Source organism: Ceratotherium simum, chromosome 35 (assembly GCF_057802395.1).
Source record: "Ceratotherium simum simum isolate JZ-2026a chromosome 35, ASM5780239v1, whole genome shotgun sequence".
Taxonomy (NCBI): Eukaryota; Metazoa; Chordata; class Mammalia; order Perissodactyla; family Rhinocerotidae; genus Ceratotherium; species Ceratotherium simum.
In genome coordinates this window covers 31,100,245-31,115,252 of record NC_141934.1, presented here as the reverse complement: position 1 = coordinate 31,115,252, position 15,008 = coordinate 31,100,245, and the positions used below count along the sequence as shown (strand labels likewise).

Genomic DNA, 15,008 nt, shown 5'->3' with positions numbered 1-15,008 from the left:
AGCAATCAGAGATAAAAGTCTGAAGATATCCAGTGATAAGCAAGGCCCATGTCATCTCTCTACCAAAATAGGTTTTAAAAACATGTCAGGGTGTCCACATAATTGAGAAGAGGAGAGGCAGGAGAAAGCATTACAAGGACAGGAAGAAATACTTCCAACGGGCATGTAAAAACCACGTGTGGGGATATTTGCAAGGAGGGAAGGGTGTGAGGGGAGCTGCCGGCAGGCAGCGCCCGGGAGAAAGGGCGTCCACTGTGGATGGCAGCTTCAAGCGCACATGTTACATCACATACATTTAGTGTACGTTAATACAACACAAATGTAGAGGACGGCTTCCATCAGAAGTAGTTAAAAATAAGAGCCAATCAAAGCATCAAGTGCTTGAAGACAGGATTTTTTTGTTTAGAACACGCTGAACAAATGCTCATCAATGACCTATATATATGGGTAAAAGTTTTTAACAGATCTAAAAACAAGTTTCAACTCCGAGAGGTGGAAAAGGTTGAAGACAGCTTATGCCAGATATACATTACACCTAAAAACAAGTGTGAAATCAGCAAGCCCTTTTATACATCCTGATAACAACTAGAAAATTACTTCTGCATCCGTAAATAAGAGCTGCCACAAAAGAGCTTCACACCCTGCCCTGCCTCGACAGGCGCACCTGCGTGTTTTCACCCCCTTCTTTCTGGAGGAAGAGCTGCTTCTTAAACTCATAGTAGGCGTTGTACTGGTGCCACGGCTGCAGAAACTCAAACCTACGAACAGAAAAGGAAAACACATCATTTAACGAGACACGCAGGCTGCAACAGCAACACTTGGCTCTTACTGACTACCACTGTGACTACTTGCTGTGAGCCGAACACGTTCTAAACATTTATGACAACGAACTCTAATTATCTCAACAACTTAACACAGTAGCTACGATTATTATATCCTACCCACTTCACAGACAAAGGAGACCAAGGCACTGCAACTGCAACGCCACGTTTTCTGTTTTCCTACCCAAGGCATGGACCAGTATTTGATTAAAAAAATAAATAAACAAAACCAAAGTATGTGTCTAAATTTCCATAGCAGATTCTTGAACAGCATGAATTCCAGCCTTTTACTTTAGGTAGCTTCAATACTCTTACTTAAAAAACAAAACAAACTACACAGGCAAAAAAACAGATAATTAAAAAAACACCACCCAACTCAAAGTAATTTAACAAGATAATTACAAGATGTATTTATCTAAACACATAAGAAAAGGATTAAAAACATTAAGAGAAAGGAATTAGATAGCTAGATTTAAAAAAAGAAGCCAAACTAAACCCCAAATACCATCTACCTAACCCATATAAAATTCTCCACCTCACCTCTGATCATTCTTGGCACGAACGCTGGTCTCAAATTTAAGGCCGTTCCTAGCCACGTATTCTGCCAGCTTGTCAATCACAGGCTGAATGTCAGGGGGCGGGGGGATGATGGCAGCCACGGGAGCAAGTGCACTGCAGAGAAGAGCTCCATCACTCACAAGGAAAAGCACCTCCTCCAGTCACTGGCAGGTGGATCAGCTCAGCACAGTGCTGGAGGGGACCTTCATTGTCTCAGTTCACACCAATACGTAAGTTACAAACACACAGGGAGGCTCTCCACCTGGATGACTTGTACTACAAAAAACTAGGGAAAGTCAATCCATTTAAACCAGGGACCAAAATATCACTGTCAATGGTGAAAATGGGGGTTTTCTTGAAAGTGAGACTTCAAGTCATGAAAATAGGTTCATTTTTTTTTCTCCTAACATTTGCCTCCAATTACAAGATACTTCTTAGAAGCAACTGAGAATAAGTCAAGTGTTGATTTTGTTATATTAAAAAAAAAAGATAGTTGGCTAGCATGATTCATCATCCTTCATTTCATGTTTACCTTTCTTAGCATGATCAGAAAGTGGGTCATTTTTGCAGAAATATCCAAGTGTTTTGTCAAATTTTGAGAGAGCCTCTTTTCAACTTGAGACATTCCAGTGGGGTACTTGCTCACCCCACCAACAATTAGCACCCCACCGCACGCTGGCCAGTGACAGGTGCTGGGGGTCTAGTCTCTGCCTTGCTGTCATCAACTTTACGAAATCCTACATTTTGCAAATAACCTTGGCTTCACTTCACACTGATTTTGCCTAGTACTCTCTAACTGAGATGTCAACACATTGGAAAGAACAGATGCTGGGATTAACGGGAGCGGGGTGGAGTGCTAACTGGGAATTAATTTTCTAAGTGGTTAGACCTCATTGTCAATAGTGTTTATGTGTGACAGTTTCTGTTGCCCTATCAACTCTGTAACTTGGGGATTTGAAAAATAAAACAGAGACCCTCTATGTAACCCATACTATAAAGACCCCCAAACCAGGAACACAGATGCGCCAGGTGACTCGCGGAAGTGAGAGCGTACCTTGTGGTGATGGTGGTGGAGGTCACCCCACCACTCGTCTCTGCTGTGGTTGGGGGTGGTGGTGGTGTGGTTCCGGGCGGTGGCGGGGCGGTGGCCGTCACTCCAGCGGAGCTGGACACGGCCACTCCGGCAGGCAGGGTGCTGTAGTAAGTGGCCACGTCCACGCCTGGTGGGGGAGGCGCCAGGCAGTAGGTGCCGTCGGGCAGCATGTAGTAGCTGTAGTACATGGCGGCCACCGTCGCTGTGAAGAGACACGGTTGTGGGGAGTGAGAGCAGCAACTGACAGGCTGGGGGTGAGTCCACACTGCAGCAAGAAAGGGATACCTTCCCAAATGCAACACCATTTTAGTCCATTTTCAATCACATTGTTTTCTACATTTTTTTGATAAAAGAAAGAGCAGTCACGTAGCACGCAATTTGGAAGAGCCAGGTGACGTTCACACACTCAGGGACAATGGAAAGTGAATGGGCACAGGACACTCAAAACAGCCAAACGTGGACCTTCCTCGACAAGTTAATGTTCTCCCTAACTACAGAATGTGCAGGTTAGAAGAAAAGTCCCCTCTTTGGCAGCAACTAGCTACCCTTTTCCCACCTGCCCAGCCAAGCTGACCTATGCTGAAGAAATCGCGGTGACTACACACCCTTCCCTGGTTTGCCCACTTTGACAGCACCTCTCCATTCTCTAGCCTCCTTACTCTCCTCATTAAACATTCATCTGGGAAATCATCCCATCTATAAAGCTGTGTTGCTCTTTCTAACCAGTGCCGGCCCTCACTCCCAATACATGGGTGTACCGTAATTTATTTAAGAAGTCCTGATGGGCACTGAGGTCGTTTCAGGCTTTGCTGTTATAAGCAATGATGTATAATAGCTTACTATATATTCTGGGCACATTTGCAAGTATTTGTAGGACAGCAGCCCCCTGTTTTAACAATTAAAATCCTGTAAGTTTATTCACCTTTTTTGGGGAAAAATATTCAAAACCAGCTAAATCACAGAAGATTCAATGATCTAATTAAGAATTTTAATTTTTAATCCTCTTGTAGATAAGCAACTGGTTCTGACTACACAGAGATTTAATTTCCTCCTCATTAGAGGATGGTGAAAAGATTTTTCTAATTAAGGAATATTATTTTGATTTTCAATTAATTCATTTTAACAAGAACACTTATAAACAGTGAAAGCTTTACATCGACCACGGTTTCCAGTAATGTATGCTACACAGGGGGAAACAGCGGTATAGCAACTGACAATTTCTCGATGACAGCTGGATCACAGCCTTTGCATTTTGGGTTGGAATGACTGTGTAATTCCCGTGTGCTGCAGGCGTACCCACAGCTGATAACGACTTGCTCTTTATTAATTATACATGCATGAACTCCCAAGTTGTTCCTCTCCAGCTTGATGTTACACCAACCCCTGTTACATGTTAACAATATCCCACATTTTCAAAATAAGATATATGGCTCCAATATCCTCTCTACATGTTCTTCAGCACAGAAACATTCACATAACATCTCTGAAGGCAGGCAGGGGCCGAGACAGACCGTCTGATGCAGGTGGGGGCAGGGGGCTGACGGCAGGAAAGCCACATGTCCTGTCACCCCAGCACGTAGCACACAGTATCTGTCGTATGGACAAACTGATGTGACGGTTCAAATACAAGCTGTTCCTAACCAAATGAGGCATTCCAATACAAGCATACGCTTCTGTAAGACACGTTATCCTTGAAAGAATGGAATTACTGTTCCCACCAGTCCCCTTTCAGATAATCAAGCTACTGGTGTCCTTCTGCTTGCCCCCTGGGCAAAGCCACCACCACGGAGGAGGAAATGACGTGACATCGGCAAGACCAGAGTGCAGCGCCCACAGAGAACGCCCCCCAGTGCGCCCGTGTCTCTGGGAGCGGGGACGGCAGCCCTGCTACTGCCTAGTCAAAGCGCCACGCCTCAAGGAAGGACGCTCCGTGTCCTGTCCTGCACAGTCAGCCTGTTGCCTAAAAACAAGCCAAAGGACATTTTAAATCGCAGCCACAACCAATGAGCCATATGAATTCATAAAAACAAAATGGTTTACGATTAAGTTTCAACTAACAGTATACATTATGCAACTGCAACTTAATGTGTTCTTTATGTAACAGCAGAGAATAAATTGTTTCAAAATTGAGTACCATCCCTTCAAGTACTAATATGCAGATTAACCATCAGTCTATATCACTTTCCTGAACTGTCCATCCCATTAAATTAAAACAAAGTGTTAAAAATAGCTGTGTTGGCAAAGTGGCAGATTAAGTTAACTAACGAACTCACCCACTACAAATATCTAAAAACACTGGCAAAAATATAATGAAAAACTTAAATTGTACAGCTGAGCTCACAAGAAGAAAAGGCTCTGTCTCCAGGTGTGAAAATAAAACCAAACCCCCAAACCTGAAGTGCCTCCTAAGCCTTGAGCCATATCTTTCTCCAGACATCGGGGTGCAGGCTGTGAGCCCTGGGGCACACGGGGACCCACACCATGGGGTCTCCTCGCAGGAGAGACTCGAAACAGGAACCCCGGAGCAGATCCCTGCAGGCTGCCCTCCTCTAGTCTCTCAGCTATGCACGGTGAGTCCTCTCCAACAACACGTGAGTGCCCTTTGCAGCGCTGAGGAGGAATCTGAACGTCTCCACATAGCACACTGACGGCAGTGAACCACCCACACCTGGCGAGAGGAGGCTGTGGCTGACCGGCACAGACATCCTGCCACAGGATACGCTGGGGAACGCTGCGCTGCGAGGCAGCCGAGAACCCAACAAAGTGGCGGCTTTAGGATTCTCTCTTCTTTCTCCCAATTCTCATTTCGTGGAAAGTCAGGGATGAAGATTTTAGGGAGAAGGTCGTTTCTGTCCTTTTCCGCAGACACTGAGGCCTGGCAGGGATGTGACAGTGACAGGGCAGCACTGCTGCCCGCCCCTGGACCTTTGGGTCCCACTATCGTGAACAGCGCTGCGCTCCCTCATTTCTGACCTTGGCACATCCTTGCAGTGTCTTCTGCCTGCCAGGAAGCCCCCCTTGTTTTACCTCCAGCACCACCCCCACCCCAGGCCGACTCAGGAGGACCCCGCCCCGCCCTCCTTCGGGACCAAGCACGCACACCCCTGGGGCAATTCTCTACAAAATCAGGGCTGTTGGCACAGCTACTGCCCTGAGGGCTTACGACGGCAGCTCACACAGCTCCCAGTACACAGCAGGCACTCAATAAGCATTTAATGAGCAAAGCCTGCTGATGGCAAGGCCCGAGCACCTCCTAAAACACCCCGGTGCTAAGACATTCTGCGTGAACAGGAAGCCTGGCGTGCTGACATCACCCTATTACAGAGGCTCTTCAGAGACGCAGCAGTGGGGTCACACAGCTCTTGAAATCCTTGAACTGAAAATTCTTTAAAATGGTCACCAATGAGAGGACCGTGATTTCTGTATATAGCCCGCACTCAGAAACTCTCATGAACCCTAAGTTTTGAGAATCACTGGACTAGACCACGGAGAGAACAGACAGAGGTCTGAGCACTCCAGGACCATGTCCCTTCAGCTCACCACCCTTCCTAGACAGGCACGGGGGTGCGCAGAGTTCCAAAGGGCTTCCACTGCTCCGTTTAGCACCGGGCTCCCATGACAAAACACATCTACCAGGTCTGTTGTTCTCATGATTTTATACTGAATTTTCCAAGAGGGGACTGGGCATTACAGCAACGTAAATGCTGATGTGATTTAACTAACAAACAAACATCACAAGGACCAAAATACCTACCCCAGATAAACCCAAGAGAGACATTTCAATTTCAACAGGCCCCTACATTTCCTAAAGGCACGTGCAGTTATATGGAAACATCAAGCTGCCTAAAAGCATAAGGCACATTCTTAAGCACTTCCTCCCCAACACTGTGTGTACTTAGAAACACGCAGAGCTACACAACACAAGGTCAGATAAATCTGCCTCATTATCTTCCAAAGCCCTTCTATTCAACTGGCTTCTTGCAAAAATCAGAGCCAACTTAATGACATTTTTATGTGATCTTAATCTCACACAAATTTAACACCCAGAAGAGAATCCTAGCATTGAAAGGGTTCTTGAAGATTAGATGGCTGGTGAGCAATCCCTTCTGCATAAGAGCCAATTCAGGAAGACAAACAACATGTGTCTGCATTAAGAATGAAAATAGCTTTACTGAATTCTGTGGAGAAAAAATAAATATATTCTTTAAAAACCGATCTGTTTTATTCATACAAGAACGTTAAGACGACGGCACCGTGTTTTTGCCATGAGCATTACTAGCTGAGCATATCTGAGAAGCAGCAAGGTGTTCTCACCTGCCCCCCAGCAGCCCACTACCTCAGTGCTCCCACCTGTCCACCCCTAGGTCACGGCCATGCCTCCCCGCCTCCTTCCCTGGACCTCCAAACGGTCTCCATCCACACGCATCCCAGGGACTTTTCTAGTAAGTTCAATGACTTTAAATCCTATTTGTACTTGATGATCCCAGAACTCCTATCCTCAGCCAGAGCTGAACTTGTATATTAACTGCCTACTCAACATCCCCATTGGGACATCTCACAAATGGTTCAAACAGATTATGTCCAGAACAGGATCTGTGAGTTTTCCCCATACCCGCTCTCTCCCGGCAGTCCTGCCCTCTTGGGGGAGTGGCCATGCCAAGCCTCCTCCCAGCGAATCAGCCAGGACTCCGTGTTTTCTCACAGACCCCACATCTGACTTCACCTGAGGCAGACTCCTCTGACTCCAGCCCTAAAGCTCCAGTGCCCCCGCCCAGACCAGACCGAGCCTCCGTACCGCCTCCTAGCCATGTCATTCCTCTATCTGAAGTCCTCCTAGCTCTCCCCTCAGGGTCCAAGCCAAGTTGTCCGTCTGTGAGGCCTACTGCACGACCCACCCCGCCTCGCGTCCCATCACTCCCCCATCCCTCCCTCTACTCCACTCGGGAGTAGAGTAGAGGTTCAAACAGATTGGCCTGGCTCACCTGATCTTCCTCAGGCTTCTGGTGTTGGGTGGCCCTGGCTCAGACGGCCTCCCTGACTACATCACCAGCACCACTGACCTCCCCGGGACTCTTGCTGTCTCCGTGATGTTCCAAAACAGAAGGAACTTTGTTCACTGCTATTCCCGGCATAGTATGACCAAATTTTTTCAATGAATGTACAAGTTACATGCGAAAGAATGAGAACTGGAATGGCGTGAAGCTTCTAAGCAAAGGCTACCAAGAGTTGGTGGCCGAGAACCTCCTAGAACCTGAGGGACAACATTCAACCCACAATTCTAGGCCCATCTAAACTACCTACTGCATGTGTGAGCAGAATTAGGTCATTTTCAGACATTCGAGAATTAAAAAAAATTGTATTCCTATGTACCCTTTCTTGGTAAGCTACTGGTGCACGTGCTTCAGCAAAATATGGGAGTAAACAAGGAAAGCAAGGTTGCAGGAGAGCAACGAAGAGAAGCTGGAGGAGAACATGGCTGCAGGCTAAGAACAGGCCACCGCAGACTGGAGCAGGGGGCAGAGAGAGCTCCAGAAACACAGCTACAGATGTCACAAAACGCAGACTGTGAATGCCACCACTGATACACCAGAGAAGCTCGCTCTGCAGACACTTCCAGCAGCAGTAAACAGAGAGGCATCCCAAATCAAGACCTGCTCAGGGGGACGGCACCATGGACAAGAGCCTACGTCACTCAACGGCTCTGCAGGCGCCAAGCTAGGAAGCAGAAGCAGTTCTGTCGGACTGACTGCCCGCGGCACCTGACAGCTGGGGCTCCTCTGACACAGGTCACAGACAGGTCCCACCCTCTGCAGAGGAATCCAAACAGACGACGGATGAGTAAGCTACGCTGCACTGTTTCCTTTTAAATTCTGGTTACAAAATAGAGGTTTAAGTACATTAGTTCAAGTTACAAAGTAACTAAAACAGAAACTAAACATGCAATAGGAGAAAATCTGGTGTGAGAGAGGAGGTTTAGCGGGGGCACAAGTGAGCTAAATTATCACCTGTTATAGCAAGAAGATAATAGAAAATCTAGTCTAAAGTGGATAAATCCAGAAATAGTGGTGCAAGCATGTTATTTAGAGATATGGAAGTGATAATCAAAAACTCAAAGACAAAACAGTTAAAAGTAAATGCTTATGAAACAAGATTAGAAGTGGAAGGGGTGGGTCAAAGACTTTTCACAAAAAATATTTGACTAAAAAAATATATGTATTACTTTGATTAAAATAATTTTTAAAAGTCTCCTAACTATAATCAAAGAGATGATGAGTATCTTACCCTATTTATCATAGTTTGAGCTCAGGGCAAAGACTTCAGAGAAACAACATTATTCATGCTCTTTTTTAACGTGTTACTTTTTGGTTCGTCTGTCCTTTCATCTGTCCGTCCAGCCAATAATTACTCAATATGTCCTTGTGTCAGAGAGTCATCTAGGGGCTGGGGACCCAGCAGTATCCATGACAGACAAATCTTGCCCTCCTGGAGCTTCTGTACAGCAAGTAGGGAAGTAAACCACAGAGTAAACAGAGGAAGCTCAGATACTGATAGGGGCTATGAAAACACAAAACAGAACATGTGAGAAAAGGATGAAGTGGGGAAAGGACCCTTAGGTAGTACGGCCAGGGAAGGTCTGATTTGAGAAGTGGAAGGTCTGATTTGAGAAGTGAAAGCTCTGGGAGAAGAGCACTTCAGGCCAATGAGGAGTCAGTGCAAAAGCCCTGTGGTCAGTCAGATAGGCAGGAGGCTAGATATGAGCTGGGAGCAAGGTCACTCCACCAGGTGCAACGTCCTGATTACCGGGCAGCAGCTCTTTGGGTGTGTAGCACTCCCCCTGACCCTGACCGAGAGTAGCCCCAAGCCTCATTATACCCTCATTTGCATTGTGGTTTTGACCCCCCTCCGGGGGATCACCACCATGTCAGTTCCGGAGATGCCTATGTAAGGAAAAAATCTCCCTCTCCCGAAGTGGCGTGGAGACAATGCCTTGACTGGTCCACCTTCCAAGACCCTCACCTGCCCCTGGGGCCCCACCTTCAAAAGCCACCAACCACCACAACTTCGGGGCAGTTGCTCCCTTGAGCCTGCCCGCCGCTCCCCTTTGGGGTGTACTTGCACTTTGCTAATAAATCTTCCTCTTCAAAACTTCTGCTGTGTGTCCACTCTCAAATTCCTTTCTGTCTGTGGACCAAGAACCTGGGACCTCACCGCACCGATCTGACCGGTGCTGGTAACAGTCAGAACCAGTTAGCACACTTTGGGAACAGGAAGGACAGTGTGACAGAGCAGAGTGAGGTGGAGAGTGGAGGTGAGGTTCTGGAATTTAAATGAGATAGGAAGCCACTAGAAGATTCTGAGTAGAGGGGTGAAGAGATGGGATTCACTTTTTAAAGTCACGCTGGCCGCCAGAGGAAGCATGGGCTGCAGAAAGGCAGCACTGAGACCAAGAGGGGCCATAGCAGATACCAAGGCCAGACAGATGGCGGCTTAGTCCAGAGTGGATATTCTGAGGGGTGTTGGATTCGGGATAGACTCTGAACATAGTCCCCAAGGATGTGCAGTGAAATCATACATGGGTGTGAGGGAAGAGAAGACTGGGGGTGACGGACGCCGCCACCTTGGCCTGAATAACCGAGTGATGCTGGTGCCTGTTCCTGAAACGGGCATGTAGGGGAGTCGAGTCCTGCTCTGGACACACTAAGTTCAAGATCTCTGTGGCACAGCCAAGGGGCAACGGCGAGAAGGCGGGGCGGTCAGGGCTAGAGACACACATCTGTATCAGCAGGACGCAGGAACCTTCCTAAGAACACAAACGACAACATACTGTAAGAGCTGCGTTTTCAACAAAACAGGTACTCGCCATAGCTTTCAAGTCTGCGGGGCTATCGCATAAAAAGGAGTAAACAAAATGAGAATGTTTATATTCAGGTAAGTTCTCTTACTAATTAATTTTGGGATAGAGCAGGGGTTGGCGAACTTTTCCCACAAAGACCCAGACAGTAAATATGTTAATCTCTGTGGACCAAGACGCAAAACTGAGGCTATCATATAGGTACTCATATGATGAGAAAAACAAATTCCCATACTTTTCTTATTGATGCCATTCAAAATATAATAAAAATAATTGAGTACAGTTTTTTGGGGGAAGGGTAATATGGTTCTACTAATGGGAGCAATAGAATTCCTTTTACGAGGGATAACATTTCATGGAATTGGGGTTCATAAAGGCTTGTCTGTGAAGCCCATTCTTAGCTCCAGCTCACAGGCGGGCTGGATTCAGTCCCCAGGCCGTGGTGTGCTAACCCCTGGGAGTGTGTCACATATCTAGCATTTTCTATTTACCCCTGAGCTACAACACCTCCCCCTCTGGAGGTGTTGGAATTTTTGTTTTTGTTTTTTAAAAAGTCAACCTTTTCTAAAAAGCTGTTTGGAAACGCTCTTACAACTTAGATGGTTGATAAACTCAAAAATATTTCCAAAAGTATGGAAAATTTATAGGAGTAAAAATCTGTCCTTAATCCCATCATTATTTGGATTTTCCTTCCATTCTTTGTCCACACGTACGTGGATTTCTCAGACACAGGAGGATGGTGCGCACATTCCCTAACGCGCATGTGGGATCTGGTCTCCAATTTAGGTTAATGGTCAACCAATAAATGGCCTGCTCTGTAACGTTATGCGCAGAAAAAGCAACACTGTAGCAAATCTCCCAAACCACAAGTTACGTTCACTTCTTTCCATTTCATATTCAAGCCAGACTCTAGGAGGAAGCCACCAAGCAGCAGAATTGACTGCAATTAGCGGTGGTGACCGCCTGAGTCACCGCCAGGAAACCACTCACTCTGAGGCGCCACAGAATGACCTGCAGACATGAGTTGCCACCTCCCATATATTTACTTGGTTGACAGACCAATGTCCCAAGGAATTATTATATTATAAATGGCAGACAGACCAATGGTTGACAGACCAATGTCCCACTATCTAATATAAATTCTATGGTACTACCTCTTTTGCTGAAAATAAACCTTACTAAATGTTTTATTAGTTTCTGAAGATTCAGATCCCTGAATTCAGTATTAATTGTACAGGTCCTTTAGATGACAGTAGTCTACTTGGTTTGAGAATTTTCTTCTGCCTACGGTTAAAGTTATGTTTTCTTCACACTGAAGACCTTTACCCCAAGAGAGGTCAAATTATCTAGGTTAAACATTAGGCACCAACAGCACAATTCAACAATAACTGCCATTATTGAATTCTGCAGTTTCCAGGGTGAAGAAAGTGTCTAATAAACCCAGGGGATACTAAAACCCTTTGAGGTCCTTCAGCAGTAGAATAAGAGAAAAAACAAAGCTGAAAACTTCTTTCTCTCCCTTTTCCTAAATTTCTCTTATCTACTCACTGTCTCTTTATCTCCGTTCTCAAGACTTCTGGCCTCACCTCCTGGGCTCAGATAATTTTCAAGAATTCCTACAAGATCCCTCTTGGCCACTGCTTGTTTTAGGCAGGGTACTTATCTATTAGCTCTCTATAATATATAATCTTGTACTGTAAGGGAAAAAATAGTCAAACAAACCAAAAACTTGCCCTTCCCATCCCCCCAAATATGTAAAAGCGTTTATCATTTGGATCATCACACACTGTGTCTAAGTGTTTTCAAACTGAGAAACACCTTGAGACCCTCCACGCCACAGGGAAGAATGACCAACGCTCTGTTAACGGGCTCTCGAGTGACAAAGCGTGTTCCAGAAGATGAAAGCTTAACAGCTCACTGCAACTGTTTACTTCGTTGTGACATCCAGAGAACCTACTGTTTAAAAAAATCCGCAAACGAGAAGACCTGTTTTGCCGTCACTAAGCTGGAATAGGAAAATCTGACCGACTTCTGCAGTGATGCGAGAGGACCACATCTGTAAAGCCGAAAAACCACCGAACGAATCAGTTTCAGACATAGGAACACGTGACTCAGGAATTTCAGCCCAGGGTTTAGAAGTGATCTCTCTCTTTTTGGCAAATAAAACTTTCCTCTAGAAAAGCCTGTCCCTAACCATTACTTAAAGTCTTCATCAGTGACCCACAAGCAACAAGTCTTGAATTTTTAATACTGTATTGAGGTTTTGGAGGCGTGTCACATAACAACAGGTTCTAGAGAGTTCTGGGTGAAGGAAGGAAGTGGTTCAAGCACGCGACCTGAACTGCGAAGTGGGGAGGAGTGTGCAGAGGTGCAGGGAGGGGCCTGGGAGGGGTGGAGGAGGAGCCCTGCCAACCTCCAGTGGGTCCTGACCTTGAGGGAGGGGCCTGCGACTGCACTGTCAGAAGGACGTCCCTGACTGGGGGAAGGACATCTGCTCCAGGGCATTTTTAGGATCTCAAGAGAGCAGAGGATGGGTCTTCCAGAGAAGGCTGCACTAGGAAGGGAGGACAAAGGACCTGAGAGCGGGCGTGAACCTTCCAGGAGAAGGTGGCCACGGTGTGTGGGATAAAGGTCTGCACGGGGCTACCAGTGTGCTGAGCAGGGAGAGACGGGAAGGGCAAGGCTCAGTGGCTCTGCAGGGGCACCATCACCACGGCCAAAGGCACCGAGGGGGAACGTCGCGTGGAAATGGCAAAGAGCTGAGTGTGGAAGGAAACAGAACCCAGGCAAGTGCTTTGAGCCACAGATGAATTTGGTGAGACAGGAATTCAATCGAGCACAAAGCAAAGGAAATCAAACCACCAATGAGGTGGACAAGGATGCTGCCGAGCAGGGTGAGTGCCCGGGCTTGCCCCTGCTTCTGTGCAGCCTGGGAGAGCTCAGAACGGTCTTTACATTTGTAAACAGATGAAAACAAAAGAAAACAACAATATTCCATGACGTAAACATTCTATGGAATTCAAATTTCAGCGTCCATATATTAAGTTCTACTGGAGCCCAGCCACAGTCTCCTGTGCACAACGGTTGGGCAGCCTTCACGCTATCACAGGGGAGATGAGTCACCGAGACAGAGACTGCTTGACCTGCAAAGCCGAAAACACGTACACATTTACGTATGGACCTTTACAGAAAAAGCCTGCTGACCCCTGCTGTACAGCTTAGAAAACAAACTGAGCTTAGGACCAAAACAACACTGCTGTGGAGCCAGTAAATTTTAAACTGCAAGGAACAGAATAGACACGGCTAAAATCAACCCACCGACACAGAAAACAACAGACAGAATCATGCTGAATGCCAAAGAGAAACAGAGATTACAGCAGAAGAGAAAATGACAGACACGGAAGAAAGAGATGGTCCAAAATAAGGACATTGGTGTCTTTTAAGCAGAGAAGCCAACAAATGGAACAGAAAAGGTATTCAGAGGTACAACAGAAAATAATTTCCTTGAAATGAGAAGCAAATCTTCGACTGAAAGGGTACACAATATATTCCAGGAAAACAGGAATGTATGCTGATTAAGTCATTAAAATTCAGAGCAAAGAAAGAATTCTTTAAGTGTCCAGGGAGAAAGAGCAAGCCACCTATGGGGTGAGGGTGGGGAAGATGAGGCTGGCTTCTCCCTTTCACAGCCAATATCCAATTCCAGAAAACACTCAGCAATGCTCCTAAGTTCTAGGCAAGGCCGACTAAGTAAATTTTTCTCTGCCAGGTTGCTGTTTATGTCACCAGGCAACAGACAGACATTTTCAAACATGATGGATCTCAGAGAATAGCACCCAGGAGCAATTAATAAAAACCAACAAACTAACAAACCTGCACAACTAGTCGGTGGCAAAAGTCAGCCAACCCCACTTCCCCTGTGGCAGGAAGGAGCATGTTAGATTCTAGTTTACAGAGATCTCAGAGAAAGGAAACACTACCAAAGAATTTTATACCCAGACAAGCTTTCCTTTTTACACAAGAGTTGAAGGCAGGCATTTTTCAAGTATGCAAGAATTCATGAAATTGAACCCTTGTAAAAACTTGTTTATGAAATTCAAAAGACAAAGAGATGAATGAGATAACTCAAATAGCGACACCCCGATGAAAAAACTAATCCATAGAACTGACACTTATCAATGAGAATTATAGTTATAGAACAGAGCATAAATATTACCCATAAACTCTCACAATATAAACATAGTATTTCTTTAAAAAATCAGGAGTTGGGGAAGGGTGAAGGAAAGGAGGTATTTCATGAGCACTTAATTTCCTCTCGTTTCATAGTTAATAACATCTAAGATAAATATACAGCTTTAAAACAAATCTACCATGCCAACCTCTTTAATGTTCTCCTAATCCTTAGAACTGAATTCTTGAGGCATGGAAGAAACTTTTTTGTTTGCTTTTTTGCTGAGGAAGATCCACCTTGAGCTAACATCTATCACCAATCTTCCTCTATTTTGTATGTGGGTCACTGCCACAGCATGGCTGCCAACGAGTGGTATGGATTCATGCCTGGGAACCAAATCCGGGCTACCAAAGCTGAGCGTGCCAAACTTTACCACTAGGCCATGGGGCCGGCCCCCATGGAAAAAACTTTTATCTGGAGTTCAGCAATTACTTCACTTTGATTTTTGATTGT

At 45.8% G+C, this 15,008-nt stretch overlaps 1 protein-coding gene across 7 annotated transcripts in view; it reads right to left on the bottom strand.

The window, feature by feature from the left end:
* SFSWAP (splicing factor SWAP) overlaps positions 1–15,008 on the bottom strand; it is an 83,406-nt gene that overhangs the window by 45,392 nt on the left and 23,006 nt on the right. For all 7 annotated transcript variants that reach the window (XM_014787191.2, XM_087423477.1, XM_004430080.3 and 4 more), the window contains exons 8-10: positions 2,434–2,674; positions 1,362–1,493; positions 665–758 (exon numbers count right to left, since the gene is read on the bottom strand). In XM_014787191.2, the coding sequence (XP_014642677.1) occupies positions 665–758; positions 1,362–1,493; positions 2,434–2,674 (467 nt within the window). The remainder of the gene's footprint in view (positions 1–664; positions 759–1,361; positions 1,494–2,433; positions 2,675–15,008) is intronic.